Here is a 24,412-nt window from a genome sequence, read left to right on the forward strand (position 1 = left end):
CTGTACCCCCGCCCCTACCCCCGCGTGCGCGGAGGAGCGCAGGTGTCTCTTCCGAGCCGCACCCTCCCCCCACCCCCCCCACCCGTCACCCAAGCCCTCTTCCCTCGCCCAGTCCCCGGAGGGCAATCGGAAGGGAGCTGGCCTGGGGAGGGGGGGCCGGGGGGTAGATGCGTTTGTGTGTCACGGGGGAGGGAGGAGAAAAGGGAGGGGAGAGCCAGGGAGCGAGGGAGAGAGCGCGCGGCGAGCGAGGAGGGCGGGCGGGAGGCGGATCCTCCTACCTGGGGCGCGCTCGCTCGCTCGCGGCTCGCTTGCCGGGGCCGCGAGTCACCTGGGGAGGCCGACAAGTGCGGACACATTGGCCGCCGCGGCGCTCGGCGAGGCGCGCACGGCCTCAGGCGGCTGCGCCTAGTGCAGGCTGCACCCGCCCGCCAGCCGCGCCCGGGCCCCTGGCCCGCGCTTGCAGGGGCCCACCGTCGCTCAACCGGGCTTCGAGGTCGCGGCCCCTAGCCTGGGTCAATTCCCCGGGCTCACGCGGCGGCGGCGGCGGCGGCGGCATCCCGGGCTCACCATGGTGGCAGCGCGCGCCGAGTGCCTGCGCGTCGCCGGCCGCCCGAGCCGCAGCGCAGGCTGAGCACCGTCTGCCCGCAGCCCCCTGGCCCCTGCCCGGCCCTGCCGGGCCCGCGCGTCCCCTCCGGCCGCCGCTGTCTATGGCGCAGCCCCCCTCCCTGGATCATGCACAGAAACTTTCGCAAGTGGATTTTCTACGTGTTTCTCTGCTTTGGCGTCCTGTACGTGAAGCTCGGGTGAGTATCCCAGGCGGGGGCAGCAGCCAGGGGCCAAGACAGCACGAAGGAGCTGCCTCCAGGGCGTCCCCGTGGGGACATGGGGACTGGAGGGGGCCACGGCAGCTCTCTGGGCTCCGGGGCTGGCCCGTGTGTCAGACCCTCGCCCCACGCCAGCAGAGACACAGCCCAACCCCCTGAGCTTCCGAGGGGCGCCGAGCCCAGCGCGAGAGGAGAGAGAGCGGGGCGCGCGGGCGGTCCGGCCGGGCTCGCGGGTAGCGGCGAGCGTGCCCGGCGCGTACTTTCACCTGTTTGGGCTCCAGGCCCCGGGGATGGGACGCGCCTTCCCTCCCCCGGGCTGCGCTGGGCGCCGAGCCCGGGCCGAGCGCTCGCCGCCTGGAGGGTGCGCCGGGGCGGGGTCGGGGGGCGTCCGACGCCTGCGGAGGCCCGGGAGGGCGGGGGGCGCGCACCCGGCCGCGAGCGCGCAGGCCGGGGCACCCGCCGCGGCCCTTCGTCTCTATCCATCACCCAGACGTGTTGAAATTACCTTGACAACTCGTCCGGCTGGCTCGGGATGGGCCGTGGGGCCGGCCGGGCCGCCTCGGGCTCGGTCCGGGGCCCGCGCCCCGCCCGCCCGGGGCCCTGGGCCCTGGGCCCGGCCCCCTCTCGCCGCGCTCCCCCTGGCGCGGCCCGGCGGGCGGGCGGGCGCCCGGCGAGCCGCGCTAGCTGCTCTCTGCGGTAGCTGCTCCGAGTCGTATTTCCACATTCCTGAACCCAGCCGAGTCCTTACCTGTTGAGCCGCGATCTCCTTTAGACAGAATCTGTCTCGGCCTCGCTCGAAGTGGGGGTGGAGAAACGGCGTGACGGAGAGGGGGTGCGGTGCACCTCGCCTGGGGCGCCCACCGCCCGCTGCTGGCCCCGCGCTCCTCGCACCTGCGGGGACCCGCGCCCCGCCGCACCCTGCGCGCCTACTGTGTGCCGCCGGCTGCCCCGAGGCAAGCCCGGTCCAGGCCACGGGCAAGGCGGTGAACAGACCTGCGGGAGGGGCAGGTCCAGGTACCACTGGTGGGAGACGCGGCTTCCCAGGCGGAGAGGTGGAAGCAGGCGCTGGGAATCATCTCTCCATCACCCTCCATCCCCCCTCTACCCCGCCATTTTACAGGTGGAGAAACTGAGGCCCAAGGCCTGCAGAGACAAAGCCAGTGGCTTCAGAGGCAGGACTGGAAGCCCCCGTCCTAGTTTGAGCCCTGCAGGTCTGGGCGGACGTGCCTGTGGCTGCCGGTAGCCCCGTTTATCATAGGTCTGTGGGTAGGCTGTGTCCCTGGGTGTTTGTTTATGGAGGTGAGGGGTGCGGGGCATTGAGCCTGCTGGGCTGGAGGTGGAGTGGGCAGGCTGCTCTTTTCCTGCATCTTCAGCAATCCTGCAGTGACTCCCGCTGGGCCCCTCAAAGTGATGGCAACCCTTAATGAGGCTTTGTCCCTGCAGCCTGATTCTCAGCGCTGAGGCCTTCCCACTCCTGGCACCCCTAGAGTTAGGCGCTTTTACTCTCCTGGATTCAAGGATTAGGAAACTGGGCACAGGACCTAAGTCACCGTCCTCAGAATTCAGTGACAGAGCTGGGGCTGCAGTTGGCTGTGGCCCCCCCCCCCCCCCCCACTGCGGGCTGCTGTTCCTAGCGTCCATTCTTCTGCATCAGTCATCGGAAAGCAGCCCTTCCTCCCACGAGTGGGCGGGTGGGAAGAGCTCTAAGAACCCCCATAGACAGCAGACGGAGCTGAGGGTCCACCCCAGCCCCACTCCTGGGGCTGCTTCCAGGGCTTGAGGTCTGTGTGCCCTTCCCAAGCCTCCTGGTCCCTTCTGTAAACAGGGATTGCAGCTCTGGCCATCCTGAACAGGATGGTGGCCAGTGTCTGAGAGAGGTCTGAGTGAGCAAGACCCCACCGGGCCTCCGTGTAGCCCAGCCTGAGCCCCGGGCACCTGTGTCAGCCTCCCTCTGGGAGGGGGTAAGAGCGAAGCAGTGGCTGAGCTTCCTTCTGTGTGCCCCTGGCTCTGCCCTCCGTCCCCACCCAGGACCCCTGGAGAGGAAACTCCTCCCCCGGTGTGCCAATCTAAAACACACACTCCCCACCCACCTCCTGGATTTCCAAAATGTGACCTCCGAAAATGTGACCCTGTGGAATGGCAAACAGGAAAGCCAGAGATCTACCCTGGGATCTGCTAAGAGAAGGAGAGCCAATCCCTCCCTCGAGGCTCAGCCCCTGCCCGCCAGGACTGGAGAGAAGGGCCCTGCTTTCTTCGCAAGCCATCTTGGCTACGCGCAGCCGTAGAAGGGGGAAGCTGGGCCCAGGTGTGTCCTCAGGGGTTAAATGACCGGGAAGCCCATTGCATTAAGGAGGAGGTTGGGGAGTCTGGGACCAATGGGCTGTCTGTTCTGTCCTCCTGTCACTCCTAGCCTGTGGCCTTGAGTGAGCCCTTTAACCTCTCAGCCTCCCTTTCTTCATCCAAAAAATGGGGTCACAACACCCCCTTCACTGCATGCTGCCCGTGTTAGTCCTGAGGGCCTTTGCCCTGTGGGTGGTGGAGATACGTGTCCCAATGAACACCTGTAGATACCAGGAGAATCTTTCTTATTGTTAATGACAATGATGTCACTGAGGCTGACACCCTGGGGACTCCTCCAGATGGTGTATTCCAGGGCGTCTGCATCCCAGGAGTTGGGATTTTCAGGGTCATAAAGTTCTGACCAAGGATCAGAGGTTGTATGCATGGATGGGATATTACGTGATCACTCCCCTGCATGCTGCCTGTGTTTAATTACACAGGGGGGCCACCTGGGCAAGTGCAGCCATCATACACATGTTCCCCTAAGCCTGGCGCCACTCACATGTACAACCCCTGGAGGACTCCAGTGCCAGCTGGACCCAGAACTCAGCCCTCACAATCCCCTTAGGGGTCAGGGCCCTAAGAACAGATGCACCTGGGATTTGGGGCAATTTGAAAACCTGATGGCTTCAGGGAGTCACAGTTTGTCACCCAGGGCCCTTTTTGGACTGAGCAAGACAGGGTCGTGCAGGCTCAGCACCAGCACAAGGCTGGGCCTGGTTAGCCACGGTAGTGCCTGTGTGCGACCCACACCAGCCTCACTAAACCCAGGGAACACGGGGGCAGAGGCTCAGGACACTCAGTGCATCCGTGCACACACACCTGTCCTCACAGACTGCCCACGCTCCCGCAGGCACACACAGGCACATGTAGGCACATGCATGCACACACGCGCATACGTTGCCGAGCACAGCCCCCAAGAGGAACACACGCCTCCGCGCAGTTCCCCCGCGGAGCCGCCCCCACGTGCACCTTCCGGAGCCAGGCCAGAGCTTTGGGGGGGGGTACGGGTGTCCCAGCCAAAGCAACTTGGGCAAGCCCTGGAGGCGGCTCCCACCGCACGCTCCGGTCAGCCTCCCCTTTAAAAAAACCCGCCGGGGGAGGAGGCGGATGTAGGGGCGGCCCGTCCAATGGCAGCTGCGCGCCTCGGGAGACTTGGAGAAGTGAGCCAGAGCGAGCGACAGAGCCGGTTCGCACCGACAGACGGACGGAGGTCCAGACCGCAGCCAAGGCGCGCCCGCTGCCCCCAGCCGGGTCCCCGCCCCGCGCTCCAGCCCCAGCTGCCGCCGCTGCCCCAGACCCAGCGCCATGCGCGGCCCTAGCGGCGGGGCGCGGGCGACAACTGTGCCCGGGCCCACGAGACCCGGCCCCTAGCGCCCAGCGCCGCCGCCCTGCATCGGGGAGCTCTGCGGGGACCCCGGCCTCAGCTGGCCCAGGCGCCCGGCCCGCGGAGCCTGCTCAGCCCCGCCAGGCGCGCCGGCCCACCATGCTCCTACTGTCGCCGCGCAGCGCGCTCGTCTCCGTCTATTGCCCGCAGATCTTTCTTCTCCTGTCCAGCGGCAGCTACCTGTGAGTGCCGCGGGCGGCGGGCGGCGTGCGGGGTGGGCGGGTGGGCTCCCCCCGGGCCTCCAGCGCTGGAACCGGGCGGGCAGGGAACGCGGCAGCGAGGCCCCTGGGCGGGGCACCGGGTGACCGTCGCACGCGGGAGCCGGGGGACTTTAGGTCGCCTCGCCAGCCTAAGCTGCCGAGGTGGAGTACTTGGCGGGCAGCTACGGCAGTGAGAAGTGCTGGCTCTGGGGTCAAAGAAAGGATGGCCCGAGAGCGGCTCGACTGCCGGAGTAGAGCAGGCTGTGCACGCTCAGCGCGAGGGCCCGCGGGCAAGCGAGCGGCGCCGAGATTCCCTGCGCGTCCCAGCAGAGTCCTGGACCAGCGGGGGACCCCTCCCCATATTAACCCACGCGGCGCGCAAGACCATGCCACACTTGGGAGAGCCGCACGCACACACCCGCTCCCTCGTGCAAACACTGGCACGCACGTGCACACCGCGCTTCACCGGACAGCGCCCGGACTGTACCCCGAAGTCGCTGCGGCTTCTCACGCCTTCCTGCCGCGCTGGGTGGCCTGATCCCTGCCCCTGCCGAGTCCTCACCTGGGGGCGAGGAGGACGCGCGTTGCGCTCTGGCGGCCGCGTTCGCCCAGGTGTCTCAGCCGAGGGAGAGCGCGGAGCGTGGGCGCGCGTGTGTGCGTCCGGAAGGGCAGAGCCCATGGGGCTCTGAGAAGCTCCAGGCAGGGCCGGGTCCAGCCCAGTAAGCCCAGGGGGTGCGCAGTGGTGGCTTCGCCGGATTCCTAATGGGACGCATATGCTCTGGCCTCTGACTTAAAAAGAAGTTTGATTTATGGAACCGCCGTTTGGGGGAATTTAAGCTGGATGCTACTGATTAAACCTCAGAGCCTGCTCTCCCTCCCCTCCTCTTCCCTTCCCCCTCCCCCTCCTTTACACGCGGGCCACGTCCGGGGTCGCCTGACGCGGCCAGAGGGGGCAGCCGCTGCCTTCCCGCTCCCTGCGCCACCCCCTCCCCCCATGCAGTCGCAGTCCTAATACATCGCCGCGCCCCCACCCCCATTTAATAAAGACGCAGCCAATTTCTCCTCTTGCTCCTAGGAAATTACTATCCTACCAGTTTTCCTTCTATAAATAGTCGCGCATCTTGAAACAAAAGTTCGCAACCGCAGCCAGATGCTGCGAGGCCCGCGGTTTCCCGGGCTGTGGGACATAATTACAAGGTCCGGGCACAGAGAGCGCTCCAGGCCCGGCGGGCAGCCCCGGCTGCGGAGGCATCGCCTGAGGGGGGCGGGGTAGCAGGGCGCATGCGGGTGGGGACCGCCTGAGCAGTGGGGACCCAGGCTAATAAAGTACCAGGGTCCCTGGGTCCTGCTTCTGGTGTCCTTCCCAGGAACTGGATCAACCAGGGGACCTTGGAATTTCAGTGTCTGGCGGTTGGAGGCCAGGAAGCCTCCCCCTCCCCAGAGTCCTGGCATTTCAGCCTTAGGCCTTGCTAGAGAGAATTGGCAGCTCCGGTGCTTGGGAAATCAGTTTTGGAGCCGACTGGCTGAGGTTCCGTGTTCATGGAGAGGTGTCCGGGGTGGGAGACCAGGAGTCCTGCGGAGGTGGGGGCGAGGGAAGAGGGGGTTGGGGTAAGGGTCGGAGAGAGGGAGGTGCGCAGGGCCCCCAGAAGCCTGGTGGGAGTTGATGCCAAGGCAGCAGTGAGGGGCCTCTGGGGCAAGGTGGTGCCCAGTGTACCTCTGCAGACCCCAGGTTTACCTCAGGGCTGGCCCCTCATCCGGGCCTGCAGTGACTACACCCGCCAGGCTTGCTCCTGGAGTGTGCACCGCCAGCTGTGTTGGCAGAAATTCTCCTAAGGAAACAGCTTTTCCAGACATCCCTGGGCCAGTGCTGGGGTCCGGCCTGGGTCGTGGGGGACAGGAAGGCAGACTGCACCCCTGACTTGCCCTCAGCAGCTCCTGCCCCACAGGGAGGAAAACGCTGACGCCAGCCTTCCCCAAGCACAGACCAACCCAGACACGTTCCCGGAGCGAGGGGGGCGGGTCTCAGATTTCCCTTGCCCCGTTTGTTTGGTGGGCGCAAGGCTGACCATAGGTGGGAGTAGGGCCTGCACAATTCGATTTGAATGAAAGCGTGCAAAGTGAGAAGACCTTGGTTCCGGTGTCTCCGACCCAATGGCTGCACTTGGGGGAGGCAGCCAGCAGCAAGTGATTGGAGAGCTGTGAGAGGTGGGGGTGAGTGTCAGCCCACCCTCAGCACTGCAGGCACACTCGATGGCGTTGGCCTTTGGATCTGAGGATGCCTGGGCTAGGAGGGTCGCTGGGTGGAGGCTTCATTCTGTTCCAGAGAACTTTCAGGAACTTTCCAGATCCTATTGCTGGGATCCCAGACACTGGCCGACAGCTGATCCTCCCCATTTCATCTGGACTGCTCCCCTAGCTCCCTGTCCTGGGCTGTGGTCTGTGCACACCGAATCCCAGACGCATGCCTGGGCCCCTGCCACTGATCAGGTTGGACGGGTGTGTTGGCCTGGAAGCGCCCTGCGCCCCTGCTACATGCTGACTTGCAGCCATGCTAGGCGGCTCTGGCCAGCCCTCGTCTTCTCTGTGCAGAGCTCTGTTGTCAGTGCAGGAGCTCCCAGGGCCAGCGGGGGTCAGTAAGGGCCCAAGGGAGGGCAGGTAGGGGACCGCAGGCCAAGAGGAAGGCTTGTGGTGCTCGGTCAGCTGGAATGGGGGCCTGGCTGAGGCCTTGACCAGGACCAGGCTGAGCTTCTATCCCAGGCAGGTCTCTTCCGGTCTCAGCCTTCCTCTCCCAGATGTGGGGGTTGGCTCTGACGAACCCCCCAGGTCTTCCGGTAGGAGCCTCTCATGGTGACCGCCCGCTCTGGGGAGCCAAGTGAGTCATGGGTGACGGGGCGGTTACTCACCGACCACCTGGCTGTGGCAGGGTGGGGGGGCGCTTACCACTGCCCTGCCAGGCCAGGCCTCTTCCCGGCTCCACCGCTGTGGCTTTGTCAGCGGTGCCAGCCACAGTCCCAGAAGTGCTGTGGCCATGACCCTCGAGGGGGAGGAGATGAACCAGGCCCAGTCCCATGGCACCATGGCCTGTGTGGGGACAGGATGCGCCCCGTGGCTCAGGCATGTTCAGGTTGCCCTTGGGGGAGGGACAACTCCCAGCCTGGAGGGTCTGTGTGGATCCAAGTCTGGGAGGGGCTCTGCTGTGTGCCCTGAGCAGGTGCATGAGCCTCTCTGGGCCTCAGTCTCCTCATGGGTCCTTTGGGATGGTGATCCCTCCCCCAAGGCCCAGACTAGGCCACGTGTAGTTGGGACTTGAAAGTGTAGAACGTTCCATAGAGGGTGTGCATGTGCGGTCCAAGCTGGGAAATCTGATGAGGCCTCAGCTGGGGACCCCCCACTGGAGGTGGACAAGTGGAGCCTCTCTAATCACAGGAAACTCCCCAGAACTCATCACCATGTGGACGAGACCCATCAACCACTGGCTAAAGGGGAGAATGTGCATCCTGGACTGTCTGTGTGCAGAGGGAGGACGGGAGGTCCTCACTGCCTGGCTGTGTCCCTAGGCCCAGCTCTTCCCTCTCCAGTGCAGATCATGGGAGCACAAACCTCACCGGGTGGCTGTGGGAAGCTCTAGCTCGATGCCTGGTGCGGTCGGTGTGTGGGAGACAGGCCATTCTCAGCTATCAGGAACAGGGAGGTTGGCCACAGGCAGCACAGAGGGAGGCCCAGTGGCTGTGTTCATTCAGGAAGGAGTGATGGACCCCCCAGGGCATCTCAGAGGGCTTCCCAGAGGAGATGACTCTCAGACAGGGTTTTGAAGGATGGACAGGAGTTGGCCAGACTAAACAGGCACATGAAAGAGACCCCTAGAAGAGGGAACAACACTGTCAAACACATTCACCAGGGGTTCCCCTCCAGGGAGCCTCAGAGCATCTTGCTGAGGTGGGCCGATGGGATGCCAGGATCCAGAGAAGAGGCTGTTTCCCAAGGTCACCTTGGATCCCAGGGGTTCAGCCCTCCCAGTTCCAGCTCCTCACCCAGTGCCAGCGCTGCCCCTGAAGGGAAGTTCCCCCTATGCAGTCCCACGGGGAGTGGAATCGGGGTCTCCCAGGGCCTCAGGCTCCAGCCAGCAGTTGGAGGTGCTGATGGGAGGCGAAGTGATGATCATGAAGTTGGTGATTTTTGAGGCGCAACGGCACATTATTGTTCCCTCATTCACACACTTCCCTGGGCTCCTCTGCGGACACAGTGGACAATGGCCGAGCAAGTCACACTGCCACCCCTTCTCCCCCCACCCACCACGTCCCCGGAGCCTTGAGTCACCCTGGCAGGGCAGGTGGGTGCCTGTGGGGAGCCCAGGGCCCCTGCTTGGGTGTGGACCAAGGCTGTGTTCTCAGAGGACCCTCACAGACCCTGGGTGTGTCATGGCAGTGTTGGATGAGGTAGAGGGCTTGGTTGTGGGTGTCTAGGCCATCGGCCCAGGGCCAGGGTGCAGAGCCCCCGGAGCTAGGAGCCACATGCAGTGGGAGCCCAAGCCCTCACGGCTCACACTGCTCCCCGTCATCCCGGGCAGATGGAGAGGCGGTACAGGCTCCTAAGGCTGCCGCCCTACACAGCCTTGGGTCCGGCTTAGATGGGGCTCAGCTCCCCTCCCAAAGGGACAGGAGGCCGGGCGCCCTCCCTTGTCAGATGAAACCCCGGCCCAGGGCTCCTTCAGCCTGATGAAAGGGTCATTGTGTGGTGCGGGCCGCCCGCTGGCCAAGGACAAAACCACCGTTTGTCCTCCGTCCCTGGCGCGGGGCTGGGGGCCTCACCTCAGGCTGGCCGGCAGGGTGGGGGTGGGTACAGGTGCGCTCCCTCCCCCTTTCCTTGTCTTCCCACTCAGCCTGCCTGGGGCCCCTCCTCCATCCCTGCCCCTCACCCAGGGCATTCTCATCCTCTGAGTGTGGGTCCTGACGCTTGGGTCAGCTCCGCTGTTGGCAGAGAGGCAGGAAGTTCCCCAGCCCCGGAGGCATACAAGCAGATGCAGAAGTGAGGGCCGGGGATGCTGGGGAGGGTCCCTGCCTGGGCAGAGAAGCGGTGCTCACAGGTTCTCTGTGCAAGCAGCGGGTGGAGTGGTTGGCCTTTCCAGAGGCCATCCCATAGTCTCAGTGGTAGAGTGGCAGGTGAGACTTGGCACAGGGCCATCGACACTTCCTCCATCCCCAGGCTGGAGCAGGTGGCAGCTGAGGTGCTGGGGCTGCCATGAGGCTGGGTCTGAGGCTGTGTGCAGAAGACACTAATGTCCTGCTCCCCCAAGCAGCCTTTGCAGCTTTAGAGTGTGAAGCCTGCAGGTGCCCGGAGCTGGGCCTGGGAGGAAGCCACCCCACCCGACGAGCAGCTTGCTGGGTGTCAGCAGCAACGGAGAAGAGCCCGAGTGAGCATCCCCTGGAGTCCCATCCCATGATCCCTGCGGGCCTCCATCGCTTTCTGGAGCCCTCCCGCACTGGGATCCCTGCTCCAACCTTTCCGTGCCCTGTTGGAGCTCTGAATGGGCCAGGCCGGAGGGAGCCCGGGCACAGGGACTGGCGGTGTCTCAGCTGGCCCCTGCGCAGTGGGTATTGGTGTGACGAGGGTGAGGAGGCGTCCAGAGCTGAGACTGAGAACTGCGCAGTCCCAAGTGGTGAGACAGATGGCAAAGCCCCTTCCATGGGAATGCACCACCTGCCCTGCAGACCCCCGCCTGGGGGACACAGGATGAGGCATTCCCACTTCTGGAGGACTCAGTTTCCCCCAGAAGGCCCTCCCTGGCGGGACTGACGTGTGCACAGTGCCCAGGTCTGCTTTGGAATCTGTGTCCCCCTCGGGCTGCCAGAGAAGGGGAGCTAGGAGAGGTCCGTCTGCCTTGGTAGGTGGTGGAGTGAGGAAGACGAGGTCAGGGTGCAGAGTCACTCGCCCAGGTCAAGCAGCTGAGCCCAGATTTGAGCCCAGGGACTCCTGGCTGTCGGGTCCATGCCACTTGTCACAGTGTCTTACTAAGGCGGGTTTCCAGCCTTGGGCGGGCTCTGTTGCCTGTCCCATTTCCTGCCTGTCCTCTCTAGGCAGAAACCAATGCCTCCAGTTGCTTAGCACTGTGTGTTGACCAAGAGTCCCCGGGGCCCTGAGCAAGGGTCTCAAGGTTGCAGGGGCTGCCTCCAAGGTTAGCTTTGGAACCAGAGGTGCAGCTGTCCTGTGGGTATGGGAAGCCCAGAGGCCTTCTGTTCTGGGCCTTGCCCTGCTTTCGCCCCTGACCCAGGAGCTCTGAGAGCAGCCTGGCCAGCTTTGTTGGGTCAGCGTGTGTGTGGTCCTGGATGCCCAGGTCCTCTTCCTGGCTCAGCTGTGGGCTTGTGGCAACCTTGAGGGTACCCCTCCCCTTCTCTGGGCCTCAGTTTCCCCATCTGGGTGGTGGGTCTGGATGCTCCCCCAGGTCCTCTTGCTCCCTCCTCCCCTTCCTGCTGGCCCCATCACCACCCTGAACTTTCCCTTCATGCCCACAGCGTGATGGCAGCCCCCATGGGTGGGTGATCAGGGCTGGCCAGGTGTGCAGGTGTGACTGGGAAGGAAAGCCCCTACCGCCCTCCCTTCCAGCGTCGTTTACACAAAGCCCTGTGGGACCCACAGCAGGAGCTCTAAGCCATCTGTGATGAGGGTGGCCCAGGGAAGACCTCTCTAGGGAGGCAGCCTCTGACCTCGGCCCTGAAGGACCTGCTGGAGGGAAGGAAGGTGGGTTCCTCGGAAAGGGACAGATGTGGGCAAAGGCCTGGAGGGTGTGAAGAGGATGTGGCGGCATCAGGAGTGGGGAGCAGCAGGTTCGAGTAGGCTGGAGCAGGGGAAGGTGAGGTGGGTGCGGGGCCGGAGGCAGTGATCTCGGGTCTGGGGAGCCCAGGGCAGGGCGGAGTGGCTTCTGCAGAGCTCTAGAAAGACCCTTCTGGGCAATGAGGTGGAGGATGGGGAAGCATGGAGGAGGCTGGTCCTGCCCACCAGCTGCAGATGCAGGGCCCGGGCCACTCTGGGGCTGAGAGGAGATGGCTGAGTCTGTAGGACCATCTGGTGGCAGGGGTGCCAAGGGAGTGTGCTTGGCCAGGTCTGGGGTTGCAGGGTTGCCTGCCTCCTCCCCAGCGCTCAGGGCAGTACCAGGCCCTCACTCAGTCGGTACCCAGCAAATCTGTCAGTCTGATGGCCACTTGTGGGTCTGGGGCCCAGTGAGCTCCCAGGTCAGGGCCCACTGCCCAGGGGTGGCAGAGCCGGTGGTGGCCCCAGATGTGCTTGGCCCCTAGTGGCACAGGGGGGGAGAGGGAGTGGGTGGCCGGGGGCTGGATGACTTCCGGGGTCCCCTGACTCAGGTCTTCCCAGGGTGACGTCACCGCTGGCGGGGAAGTGTTGGGAATTTCCAGGTGCGGCTGACACCCCCACTAGGAAGGCAGATTCATCACTCTGCCATCTCCATGGCCCGGGGTTCCTCCTGTGTGTCCCACGGCTCCCCTCAGCCTGGGGAGGGCTCTGGCCTTCAGGGGCCACAGGCTGAAGTGCTTGCTGGGCCCCATCACTGCTCCAGCAAGGTTGTCACCCGCCTTGGTGGCGCTGCCCTGGGGATGGAATCGCATGTCGGGCACACCTTTCTGAGCCTCAGGGTGTTCAGGGAGTGTTCCTGGGGGTGACAGGCCCAGGATCCCCAGATGCCAGGCAGGCTGGTGTTGTGGAGAGAGCACTGGATAGGGAGTCAGAGGCTCCGGGCTCCAGTCACTCCATGTCTGCAGTAGTCCAGAGTACACAGGGATGCGGGGCCTGGGGACCTGCGGGACACAGTCCCCGAAGTGGCCAGGCTGGGCTGCTGTGGAACTGCACCTGGGGAGGGGCACTGGGCTGAGGGCTGTAGACTGCACATGGACCACACCTGCTCTCTCTCAGAACCTGCCTCCCCAGCGTGTGGCCTGGGGGCTCCCCTCCAGGCTGCAGCTCCTGGAGGTACGGGGGGTCACCTGGCGCCCCATCGTGCTCTTGTATTTCCTTCTGGCATCTTTAGGAGCCTGGCAGGGTGTGCGGTGTGATGCCTCCCTCTGTTGCGGGAGTCCCCTGCTTCGGAGCAGCCTTGGAGGGGTGGCTGGGGCTGGTCCCCTACCTTCAGAGGCTGGGGAGAGCCAGGCTTTGCAGTCAGCTCTGACTGTGAGCCCAGAGCCCAGCTCGGCTTCCCCTTACCGCCTTCCAAGGGGGAGATTCCTGTGGCAGGGAGGACGGGAGGGTGGGAAGAGGCAGAGCCCAAAGGTGGGGGAAAAGCCACAGGGTCTGGTCCTGCTGTTGTCTCTGATACCAAATCACTGCCACGTTGCTGTGTGGCCTGGCCCGAGATGCCGCCCCTCTCTAAGCCGCCTCTGTAAAATGGGAATGATGAACTCCAACTGGGGGCTCGCTGTGGGGAAGGCAGGGATGGCACTCAGGACCTCGGGCCACTTCAGTCAAGGCCCCTGGAGTTCTGAAGGCTCCATATAACTCACTCAGCCAGGCTGATGAGAGGCAGAGGAGGCTGCCCCTGGGGAAGTGGGCACTCTGGGCCACAAGGCATCCAAGCTGAGCAGTTGGCTAGGAGGCGGTGGTGGCTTAAGAATTCTTGGAGGGAGCATTCCAGAAAAGTGGGCTGCTTGAAAGGTGAGGGGGATGTAGAATTATGCATAGGGGACTTCTGACCCAGAATGGGTCCCCTGCTTTGGAGAATGCAGATGACCTACGTGGGGCTGGCCTGGATCCGGCTCACACTCTGAGACGCTGTGTGGCCCAGGCATGGGCTGGGCGTGGCTCCCATCTGTTCCTGGAAGGAGGACCCTTCAGGACTACGGCCTAAGGCTGAGTCCCAGGGCCGGGAGCTCAGCCCTGTCTTGCAGTCCGCAGAGAGGTGATGGCTCGGCCCCGAGACCTGCCGCTCAGCCAAGTCCAGAGCAGCCAGGAAGGCCGAGGCGCTGGCCCAGCCACAAAGTGTCCCGACTCCCATCCTGGGCATGGGCCAATGGGGCCTGCCAGCTCCCTCCAACGTGTTCCACCTGTCTGTCCACCCACCCATCTGTCCTGAGGTTTCAGGTTGGCATCCTGGTCACCCAGGCCTGCAAGGCGCCCCTGCTTCCAACAGATCTGTGGCATCAGGGCCAGGGCCAGGACTGGGAGTCCCATCCTTGCTAGGGTCTCGGCTAACTGTGTGGTCTCAGGTGCTGTGGCATCTCTGGGTGTTGCTGTTCCCATCTGTACTGTGGGAAGCAAAGAGAAGGGCCAGGGTAAGACCTAGGGAAGGGCAAAGCTGAATTTCAGTCCCAACAGCTTTCTCAGGAGCCCAGCACAGATGTGAACCTGCAGGGAGTGGAGAGGGGAGAACTGAGAGAGACCCTGGTGGACTTCTTGGAGGAGGAGGCACCAAGCTGGCTCTGGAATCTTGCCTGGCTGCTGGAGGGGGCAAGGTACCTGCCCCTGGAGGGGGAGGAGCTAGTCCAGTGTGGCCAGCACCTGGTGCATCGTGAGGGGCCCTGGGTGCCGGTGGAGATCTGGAAGGTTCTGAAGTCAGAGGTCAGTGTCCTGAGGTTTGGGGGTCACAGTGAGTGGGTGAGGCTCTCATTTCACAGACTTAGCAGATACGGTGGCTGGGAGTGTCTGCCCTTGACCTCATTAGCTGCGGGCTCCTTGTGTTGGCCAGGGGTGCAATGGACCCCATGGCTGTGGCTCATCCACCTGCAGCGGCCTCAGCCCTGCCTGGGGCCCCCAGCTCTTCACCAGCTTTTTCCCAGGCATTCTGGTTCTTCTCCAGGGTGGGGTCCCAGGCTGCCAGGCCAGGAATGCCAGCTATGTGGGGAAGGTGGGAGGGCAGCCGCCCGCCGGGGGCGTGAGGGAGCAAGCGGACGCTCTGCTCCCTTCCCTGGGAACACTGCGAGCTGAGAGCTGAGCAGAGCAGTGGCGTGGAAAGAGTGGCAGGAGGGACTGTGGTGGAGTGCAGCCTGTAGGATGCCCCACCCCCCAGCAGGCCGGTTCTCCCCATTGGACAGATGGGCAAACTGAGGCTTAGGGAGGCCAGCGAGAGCCAGCGGCTGAGCAGAACTGGAACACAGGACCCCAAACCCAAGCAAGCAAGCGAACCTCTTTAGGACACAGCTGCAGGTACCCAGATTGTCGCCTCAGCCCCTCACTACACAGTTGGGAAACTGAGGCCGGGAGGGGCAGGGAGGGGCAGAGGGATGGCCTCATTCCTGAGCTGGGCCCTGGGGGTGTCAGCCCTCTGCTCTCCGCAGCCCCTTCTTTGCCCACCCCCCACCCGCCCAGCCCCCTGTGCCTCCTCTGAGGACGCACTGCCCCGGCCCCCACCCACACTGCTCTCTTCTGGCTGTTCTCTCTGAGTCTCAGTTTCCTCATCTGTAAGGTCAGGCTGGCAAGGACCAGCAGGGGAACCAGAGTGGGGAGAGGGTGGGACAGGGTGGGAAACGGTTCCAGGACCCCACACACCATGAACCCTGCTTGGAAAGGGGAGCGCTTTGGGCCTGTCCCTCCCTGACAGGTGCAAGGCCCCTCCCGGGCCTCACCTGCCATTTGCCAAAGGAGAGGTGATTGTTCCCTGCTCTCAGATGGGAAAACTGAGACTCACAACAGCCTTGGGGTGGCCGGGCGAAACTTCTGGCCCAAACCCCACCCCCCCCCACCCCACGGAGCTGGGCCCTGAGAAAGGACGGGGCACCAGCTGTTGAGCCCAGACCTGTCCTATTCATTCTCTCTGGTTCCTTCTCACCGGCGCGCCCAGCTCTGGGCTGCAATGCGTCCCTTCCAGCCTCCTCTGAGGGCAGCGCCAGAGCTGCTGTGGGGGTCAGGCGTTATGGGGCAGGTGCAGGTAGAGCTCTGTTCTGGGTGAGTAGGGGTATCTGGCCAGTCTGCAGCCTGTGGCTCATGGGGTCTGCTGAATGACCCCAGACCTGGTCCACATTCTTATCCCCATTTGACAGGCAGGAACACTGAGGCCACCACCAGCCCCTGCCCCATACTCAGCCCCAAGGAACCCTGCTGGGCTCCAAGGCCATAGAAGAGCCCCTATATAGATGGAAAGTTCCAGGCCAACCCCCTGCCCACCCGAGGAAGAGGCTGGCGAGGACTTGGCCTTGGGTGGGCACGGGGGCCAGGCGCTGTCCTCCCGGGTATCTGCTGACTTACTTCCTGGATGGGTGGACCCAGGCCCGCCTCCCTGGCTGATCACAGATAATTGGAACATTCTTCAAATATTTTTGCCAGAAGATGCCTGAGAAGGAAGAATTACAAAGCGCCTCGGGCCAGCAGCGTGGGCCGCAGGAGCCCGGGGCAGCCCGGCAGCCAGGGCCAGGGGCCGGGAGGGAGGCCGGAGATCAGGCCCAGGCTCAGCCAGGCTGTCCCTGCCACCCAGAGAGCTGGGGAGGGGGCTGCCCATGCTCCCTCAGCTGGGGGGGGGCGGGGGGGGTGGCTCATGACCAAGGTGAGCTTAGGGCCTGGCCAGATGCTGGGCAATGCTGGGGACCCCTGCCCTGGGGAGTCTGCCGCTGACACAGTGGCTTTAGGACAGCCTGAGAGGTCAAGCACAGAGTCTGGGCGCTCCCAGAGGGGGCTGGTGGGTGGGAATACCGCCCCAAGAAGGGGTCTCTGCAGTGGAGAGCTCAGAGGTCGGGGGCGGGCCAGCATGCTAGGAAGGAGGAACGGGTGTGGGCAAGAGTGAGGGCTGAGGGGGCAGGCCTGGGCCCCTCGAGGCCATGATCCTGCTGGTGTCAGGGTGGGGCATGGGCCCATGCCAGGGGCAGGATGGCGGGTTGGGGGGGCAGGATGCTGGGTGTCCTGGGGGCAGAGCGGGGCATGCTGGGGAAAGCCTTTCTGACCTCTGATGAGCTTTTTGATAGAGGTCCATGTTATCTGCCGGGGAGGGCAGACGGCCCCAGGGTTCCCGCTTCTGGCTCCTGTGGCTCTAGGGGGTCTGGTGGGATGCTGAGGCCCGGGCAGGCTCCAGCTGGGTTCCAGGAAGAAGTCAGATCTCGTGTCTCCCCCACGGAGAGCGGCCCCAGTCCTTCTGGGGAATGCTTTCAGTGGCAGGGTAGGGGGCTACTTCCACCCTGAACTGGGTGGGCTGGGCAGCACTAGGGCTGCTCGGGTGCTGTGTTGGGAGCCGGTGTCCAGTGCAGAGCGAGGCGGGAGAGCGGGGGTCCAGCCCGGTGGGAGGAGTCTCTGCTGCTGTGGGGCCATTTGCACCCCCACTGGCAAAACAGAGCTGAGCTGTGGTTTGTGGGGTCGGTTTTTGGGAATTTGGAGGAGAAACGGGATACTGAGGTGGAGGTGCCTGGCTCCCAGGCCTCCTCGGGACACGAGCCCACATCTGTGTCATAGCACAGCCGATTTCTCCCAGGCTTCATCATCAGAAAGACACAGCTTGTCCTGTTGCTGGCGGGGAGCTGTGCCCTCTCGATGGTGACTCTGGGTGGTTTCACCCTCATAATCCTCACCACCCCGTCCCCCACTTTTAAACGCAGGGCCGTGACGTGGGTCGTGAGCATTTTCTCAACCCTGTGTGAAGTGGGGATGCAAGCTGGTTTCGACTGACCTGTAACACAGTCTGAGTGACAAAGGGACACCCCACGGCCGCGTTGCTGCCCACCCCATGTCCAGCCTGCAGCCCCAGCCCCGCTGAGGGTGTCCCAGCTGCCCCATCCTGCTGCCTGCACAGGCAGGGGCCTCTGTCGGGGAAGAATGTCTCCCGCATGTGTCTGTCAGCCACTCGTCACCCACCATTCATTCACTCATTCTGCAGTGACAGCTGAGGCTCTGCCACGCCTGGCCTTGCACCAGGCCCAGCATATCGCGGGGAGTAAGAGAGGGTTCTGCCATCCTGGACCCAGCTATGGGGCCTCGGACCTGTTCGGGGAGGGCCCGTGACTCAGTCTGGAGCCTGAGAGACTCCTTGCAGCTTGGTGCACGTCGGGGGCTTCCTTCTCCAAGAGCTCCTTGGGAAAGGCCCACCCCACACAGCCTGGTCCCAGATGCAGCCTCCTGTCTCTAGGGACTTACATGGGAGGGTGGCTCTCCAGGAGGACAAGTGGCCACACTCTGCCCATTCTGCCCCCCGCTGTCTTTGAGGGTCAGGAATGGGGCATGTCCCGGGGCAGGGTTGATGACAGGGCACTGGCCAACCCCAGGACAGCGGGGGTGGGTTCCAGCCCTGCTCGCTCCCTGCCTTCCTGAGCTACCAGGCAGGCTGCTGAACCTTTCTGGACCTCCGATTCCTGTTCTGAGGGAAGAGTAATCATGATTATTGTCACCATTCTAGCCCTTGGCCTCCCGAGCTTTGAAATAGCAACCCTGAGGGGACTCTGAGGCTAGTCAGGCACGCAGTGGGTGTCCACTCTGCCTCAACCACTGAAGACCCTGACAGCATGAGGGATTTAGGTCAGACTCCTACCTGCTGGGGGAGGCTTTGAAGCGGGAGAAACTCCTGAGCACAGCAGGGGTGTCGGGGAGAAGACAGGGCGGCTCTAATTCTGGTCGCAGGTGAGATGCTGCCCACTCCCTGCCACCTGGGCTCAGGGTACCCAAGAGTGAGATGACCGGTCACCCCAAAGCTCCTGAGAATGTTGGAGGAGGGAGCCCCCAGGCTGGGCCTTGGCAGAGATGGTGTCGCCCAGAGGAGGGTCTTAGCCAGAGGGGCCACGTCCCACAACTCTGTTCCTTCCTGGCCTCCGCATCACTGCTGATGGGCCCTGCTCCTTTGAGAGGAAGGATGGTGGCTATGTGGGTGACTCTGTCCACTGCCTGAGTGCCAGGCCGGGCACGGGAAGAGCAGGAGGGCACTCCACCAAGGGCTGTGAGCCCCCACAACTCCCTGAGGTCTCCTGCACTTAACCTTCTCACTGCCTGGGAGCTGCTGCGGTGGGCTGTTGCTGGCATTCAGGGTCCACAGAGGCTGAGGGCCTGGTGGGGACAGGCTGGCTGATGGGCACAGGCTGGGGCAGAGGAGCCCTGGCAGGGCATTCTGGCTCAGCCCAGCTCTGCCTTAGGTCGGTGGCTGGCCCAGCCCAGTGGCCCCATGGAGCATGTGTGCAGGAAAGGCTAGCACCCCCCATGCGGGCTGGGCACATACAAAGCACACGGGCAGGATTTTTAATGTTGGCATTTGAATTTTGAAGTGTGTTTTTTTTTTTTTTGAGACAGAGTCTCGCTCCCTCATGCAGGCTGGAGTGCAGTGGCGTGATCTCGGCTCACTGCAAATTTCGCCTCCTGGTTCAAGCAATTCTCCTGCCTCAGCCTCCCAAGTAGCTGAGATCACAGGTGTGCACCACCATGCCTGGCTAATTCTTGTATTTTTAGTAGAGACAGGGTTTCACCATGTTGGCTAGGTGGGTCTCAAACTCCAGACCTTAGGTGACCCACCCACCTCAGCCTCCCAAAGTGCTGGGATTACAGGCGTGAGCCACTGCGCCTGGCCGGAGATTCTTAGAAGTGGTGGAATCCACACATCCTCTTTCCTGGCTTCTTTCACGCACAAGGATGTCTGTGAGGCCCATCCGTGTTGACGCGTGTCAGCAGTTTCCTCGCCGTGTAGTCACGCTGCATGAATGGACCACACTTTATTTATCTGTCCTCCTGTTGACAGATGCCTGGATTGTTTCCCATTTGTGGTATAGACCCATGTGCGTATCCTTGGGTGATCACACGCGCGGGTTTATCCTGGGTACAGGAGAGAGATTGCTGGGTCACAGGGAAGGGCTGATCTGGGCATGGACCCATCGGTGGTGGGTGCAGTGGCTGACGCGGATACCCAGTAGCTTCACAATTGCTGGTCTCGGGCTTGGGGCCCCATAGATGAAGCTGGTCCCTGATCTCCCGGGGGAGGCTGGATCCTGGGGGTCAGAGATTGTGTGTCCCGTGAATGAGGTCAGTAATGAGCTTGCAGTCTCAAGCTTCAAGGGTTAATAATGAGGGCTGTCACTGCAGGCCAGCGGCCCATGCTGTGGACGCCACAGGGTGGCCCCTCCTAGCAGCTCTGAGATGGATGGGGGCTGTTATCCCTCCCATTTGACAGAGGAGGAAACTGAGACACAGTTAAGAAACTCCCCTGAGTCTCACAGCTAGGAATTTGCAGACTCAGGCACCCCAGGGCTGCGGGGCTGGCCTGGTACCTGGCTAACACCGCATCCAGGGACTTGCCTTCTGTCCACTTCTGCTCTCATCTGTCACCTGGCAGTGGTTGAAGGGGCTGGAGTGTCCTCACCTGCCCCTCACCCCCACCGCAGCCACCTCCTCCTGGAGGCAGCCCCACTCCCTTGGGGTCGTCCTGCTACCTGGCAGCAGCCCCTCCTTGTACACGGGGCCAGCTCAAAGCCTGCTCCAGGATGCATCTCAGGAAGCTCCTGGACCTCTGCTGGCCTCTGGCCTGAGACTGCAGGCCCTTGTCCACGGTCCCTGGGGAATGAGGAGGAGGCTTCTTGTCTGCAGGGCTAAACTCTTCTCCCGTAAGTGCTCTCCCTGCAGCGGACTGGCCCAGGCTGGGGTAAGGAAACTTTCCAGACTTGCAACCTGCCCATCCCACCTGGCATCTCGCCTGTGTCCCGAGGCCCCATTCAGTGCAGGGGGACAAGCCGGGGGCAGAATTTTCCATGAAAAAGGTCAGCGACTGAAACATGAGTGCCCCCACTCCCAGCATCTCTGCACTCACAGCCACTCAGAGCCTTCCTGGCCAACCTTCCCTGGGCACCCAGGCAAGCAGCTGAGGACGAGGAAGCCACCCCTGAGAGTTTTCACACTTGGAGCGAAGCTGGGTCCGCCCCCCAGGGTTTGCTGAGGGTGCCCATGGCCGGCCCACGCTCCCCAGTGGCCCCATGCTCCCCAGTGGCCCCAGCACACTACCCGCATGGCTCTCTGGCCTCCTCTAAATCACTGGCTATAAAAATAGTTGGTAGATATTTTTCCCCCACTTCCCACGCCGACCGTTCTCTAAGGAGGGCCAGTCCCAGTCACCCCGATCCCCAGCCCCCTCGCCTCCAGGTGGAAGGAATGGCATGGGCCAGGCCTGGGGTGTGGCAGGGCCAGGCTGGCTTGGGGAGGGCAGGGGTCAGACTGGACAGTGCCCGGGGCAGCAGTAGGAGGGCAGGGATGGCAGCTGCGTGGGAGCCGCCTGTGCACCTGGAATGAATTGCTGCACGGCCTGAAGGATTTTAAGCAAAGGAAGAACTTAAGCTGTTTTGAGAATGAAAAACCGACACAGTGCCTGCTCCAGGCCACGTTCTAGTGTGTGTCCCACATTTACTATGTGGCACTCCTCCTTCTACCTGAGTTCTGGATTCAGAGACTGGGCTCCAAGCCTGGCTGTGCAGCCCCAGGCAGGTCCCCTAGCCTCTCTGAGCTCCAGTCTGCACACCTGCAAAATGAGGATGGCACCACTCACCTAGCAAGGTGAGGATTAAATGATACACAGGTGAGGTCTGAGGTCCCGACGGCCCAGAGTCGACCCTCAGAATGGGAGCACTTGGTATTGTTAGTGGAAACACAAACAGCCCCACTTATTAAGGGAGACAATTTTGAAATTATTTCTGAATTATCAACCATATCTAATTATTTATATTCCTGGCACAAAATACAGTGCAGGAGCCTGTATTCTATTCCCTGATGCCTTTACTTCCCCTTTAACCCATGCACGGGCACGCAGGGGGCTGTTGGGGGCTCTAGTCCCCCCGCTGTGTCAGCCGCACACACCCCAGATAAGTGTGCAAGAAAGCAAGCAGGGCGTCAGCTGGGTGGGCCTCTGGCATCCCCTTCAGTTGGGTCCTAATCTTCACTGGGGTGCAGAAGTCCTGTGTATAGATAGAGTTTTTTAAAATCATGGTTAAAATACGTAAAATAAAATTTACCATTTTAACTACTTTTAAGTGAACAATTCAGTGACATTTAGTCCATTCACAATGTGGTGCAGTCACTACCCCCAGTTCCAGAACTTTCCATCACCCCAGATGGAAATTCCATACCCATTAGGCAGCCACTCCCCGTTCCCCGTTCCTCCTCCCAGCCCTGGCAATCACCTTTCTACTTTCTGTCTCGATGGATTTGCCTATTCTGGCCATTTCATAGCCATGGAACCACACAGTGCATGGTTTTGGGGTCTAGCTTCCTCCATGTAACATTGTATTGTTGAGGTTCCTCCACACCGTGGCATAACCCAGTGCTTTGCTCGTTTTTATGGCCACATAATGTTCCATTGTATAGATGGACCACATTTGGTTTATCCACTCAGCTGTTGACAGGCATTGAGTTTGTTTCCACCATTTGGCTATTGTGAATAGTGCTACTATGATCATTTGTGTACACACTTTAGTCTAAACACCTGTCTTCAGTTCATTTGAATATATACCAAGGGGTGGAATCGCTGGGTGACTCCAGGTTGAACTTACTGAGGAACTGCCAAACCATTGTCTGCAGTGGCTATACCATTGTATGCTCCTATCGTCAATGTGTGAGGGTTTCAGTTTCTCCACATCCTTGGCAACACTTGTTCTTTTCTTTCTTCTTTTTTTTTTTAATCATAGCCATCCTAGTGGGTGCGAGGCGGCGTCTCATTTTGGTTTTGGTTTGCACTTCCCCAGTGATTGCTGAGGTTGAGCATCTTCTCCAGAGCTTGTTGGCCATGTGTATATCTCCTTTGGAGAAATGTCTACAAGCGCTTTGCTCATTGTAACACTGGGTTGTTTGTCTTTTTGTTGTTGAGTTGTAGTTCTTTCAGATGTGGTTCTTAAGTACTGACTTGTTCATTTATTCATTTATCTATTCCACAAACACTCCGGATGGCCACACCCGGCAGCCCGGAGACCTGCCTGAGCGCAGACTTGACACTGTCCTGGAGGGGCCCACCGTCTGCTGGGGAAGCGGGGCATGGACACCGTGACTGTGAGGGGAAGCTGGGGACATGGTGACTGTGAGGGGAAGCTGGGGACATGGTGACTGTGAGGGGAAGCCAGGCACAGACGCGGTGACTGTGAGGGGTAGCTGGGCACGGACACGGTGACTGTGAGGGGAAGCTGGGGACATGGTGACTGTGAGGGGAAGCCAGGCACGGACGCGGTGACTGTGAGGGGAAGCAGGGCACGGACACGGTGACTGTGAGGGGAAGTTGGGGACATGGACTGTGAGAGGAAGCCGGGGACACGGTGAGGGGGAAGGTGGCACGGACACGGTGACTGTGAGGGGAAGCCGGGCACGGATGCGGTGACTGTGAGGGGAAGCCGGGCACGGACGTGGTGACTGTGAGAGGAAGCTCGGGACACAGACTTTGAGAAGAAGTCAGGGACACGGTGAGGGGGAAGCCAGGCACGGACACGGTGACTGTGAGGGGAAGCCAGGACATGGTGACTCTGAGGGGAAGCCGGGCACAGACACGGTGACTGTGAGGGGAAGCCAGGCATGGACACGGTGACTCTGAGGGGAAGCCAGGCACGGACACGGTGACTGTGAGGGGAAGCCGAGGACACGGACACGGTGACTGTGAGGGGAAGTTGGGGACATGGACTGTGAGAGGAAGCCGGGGACACGGTGAGGGGGAAGGCGGCACGGACACGGTGACTGTGAGGGGAAGCCGGGCACGGATGCGGTGACTGTGAGGGGAAGCCGGGCACGGACGTGGTGACTGTGAGAGGAAGCTCGGGACACGGACTATGAGAAGAAGTCAGGGACACGGTGAGGGGGAAGCCAGGCACGGACACGGTGACTGTGAGGGGAAGCCAAGGACGTGGTGACTCTGAGGGGAAGCCGGGCACAGACACGGTGACTGTGAGGGGAAGCCAGGCAGGACACGGTGACTGAGGGGAAGCCAGGCACGGGTGGGACTGTGAGGGGAAGCGGGCGGGGGCGGGGGGGGGGACAGGACACGGTGACTGTGAGGGGGGGGACTGGTGACTGGGGGAAGCCAGGCACAGACGCGGTGACTGTGAGGGGAAGCAGGGCACGGACAGGTGACTGTGAGGGGAAGTTGGGGACATGGACTGTGAGAGGAAGCCGGGGACACGGTGAGGGGGAAGGCGGGCACGGACACGGTGACTGTGAGGGGAAGCCAGGCATGGACCAAGGGGAAGCCAGGCACGGACACAGTGACTCTGAGGGGAAGCCAGGCACGGATGCGGTGACTGTGAGGGGAAGCCGAGGACATGGTGACTGTGAGGGCAAGCTGGGCACAGACACGGTGACTGTGAGGGGAAGCCGGGCATGGAGGCGGTGACTGTGAGACTGCAGAATCAGCTCTACACCTGCAAAACCAGTGCCCACCATGCTCCCCCTCAGTGCCAGGGAATAAGGAGCTTGAGCACAGTGGGGCTTTTACCTGGGCCCTGAAAGGGAAATGGAATATGTCAGACAGAAAAACGGAGAAGGGGCAGCAGCCAGGGGAGGGACCAGCAGACACAGCTGGGAGGCGGGGTCATCCGAGCCCAGACCCCGAGAGGCCTCTAGTTCCAGGCACAGGGGCTTGGATAGTCCTCTGGGCAATGGGGAGCTACGGATGGGCTTTGAGCAGAGGAGTGACACAGTCAGATCTGGGTGCTGGCAGGGCCGGTGGTAGACAGCTGGCTGGAGGCAGGAGGCCAGGGCTTTGGCCATTGCAATGATCCATTGCCACCCCCAGGGTCCACGCTAAGTCCCAT

At 62.3% G+C, this 24,412-nt stretch overlaps 1 protein-coding gene across 3 annotated transcripts in view; it reads left to right on the forward strand.

Moving 5' to 3' along the window:
- Positions 1–355: 355 nt before the first annotated feature.
- Positions 356–24,412, forward strand: part of WNT7B (Wnt family member 7B) — a 55,957-nt gene continuing 31,900 nt past the window's right edge. Inside the window, exon 1 of one of the 3 annotated variants that reach the window (XM_030815374.1) lies at positions 356–803. In XM_030815374.1, the coding sequence (XP_030671234.1) occupies positions 733–803 (71 nt within the window). In that variant the 5' untranslated portion in view covers positions 356–732. Of the gene's footprint in view, positions 804–4,529; positions 4,734–24,412 lie in introns of those variants that run through there. The other 2 variants (XM_030815372.1, XM_030815373.1) reach the window with 2 other exon arrangements.

Source organism: Nomascus leucogenys, chromosome 7b, assembly GCF_006542625.1.
Source record: "Nomascus leucogenys isolate Asia chromosome 7b, Asia_NLE_v1, whole genome shotgun sequence".
Classification (NCBI taxonomy): Eukaryota; Metazoa; Chordata; class Mammalia; order Primates; family Hylobatidae; genus Nomascus; species Nomascus leucogenys.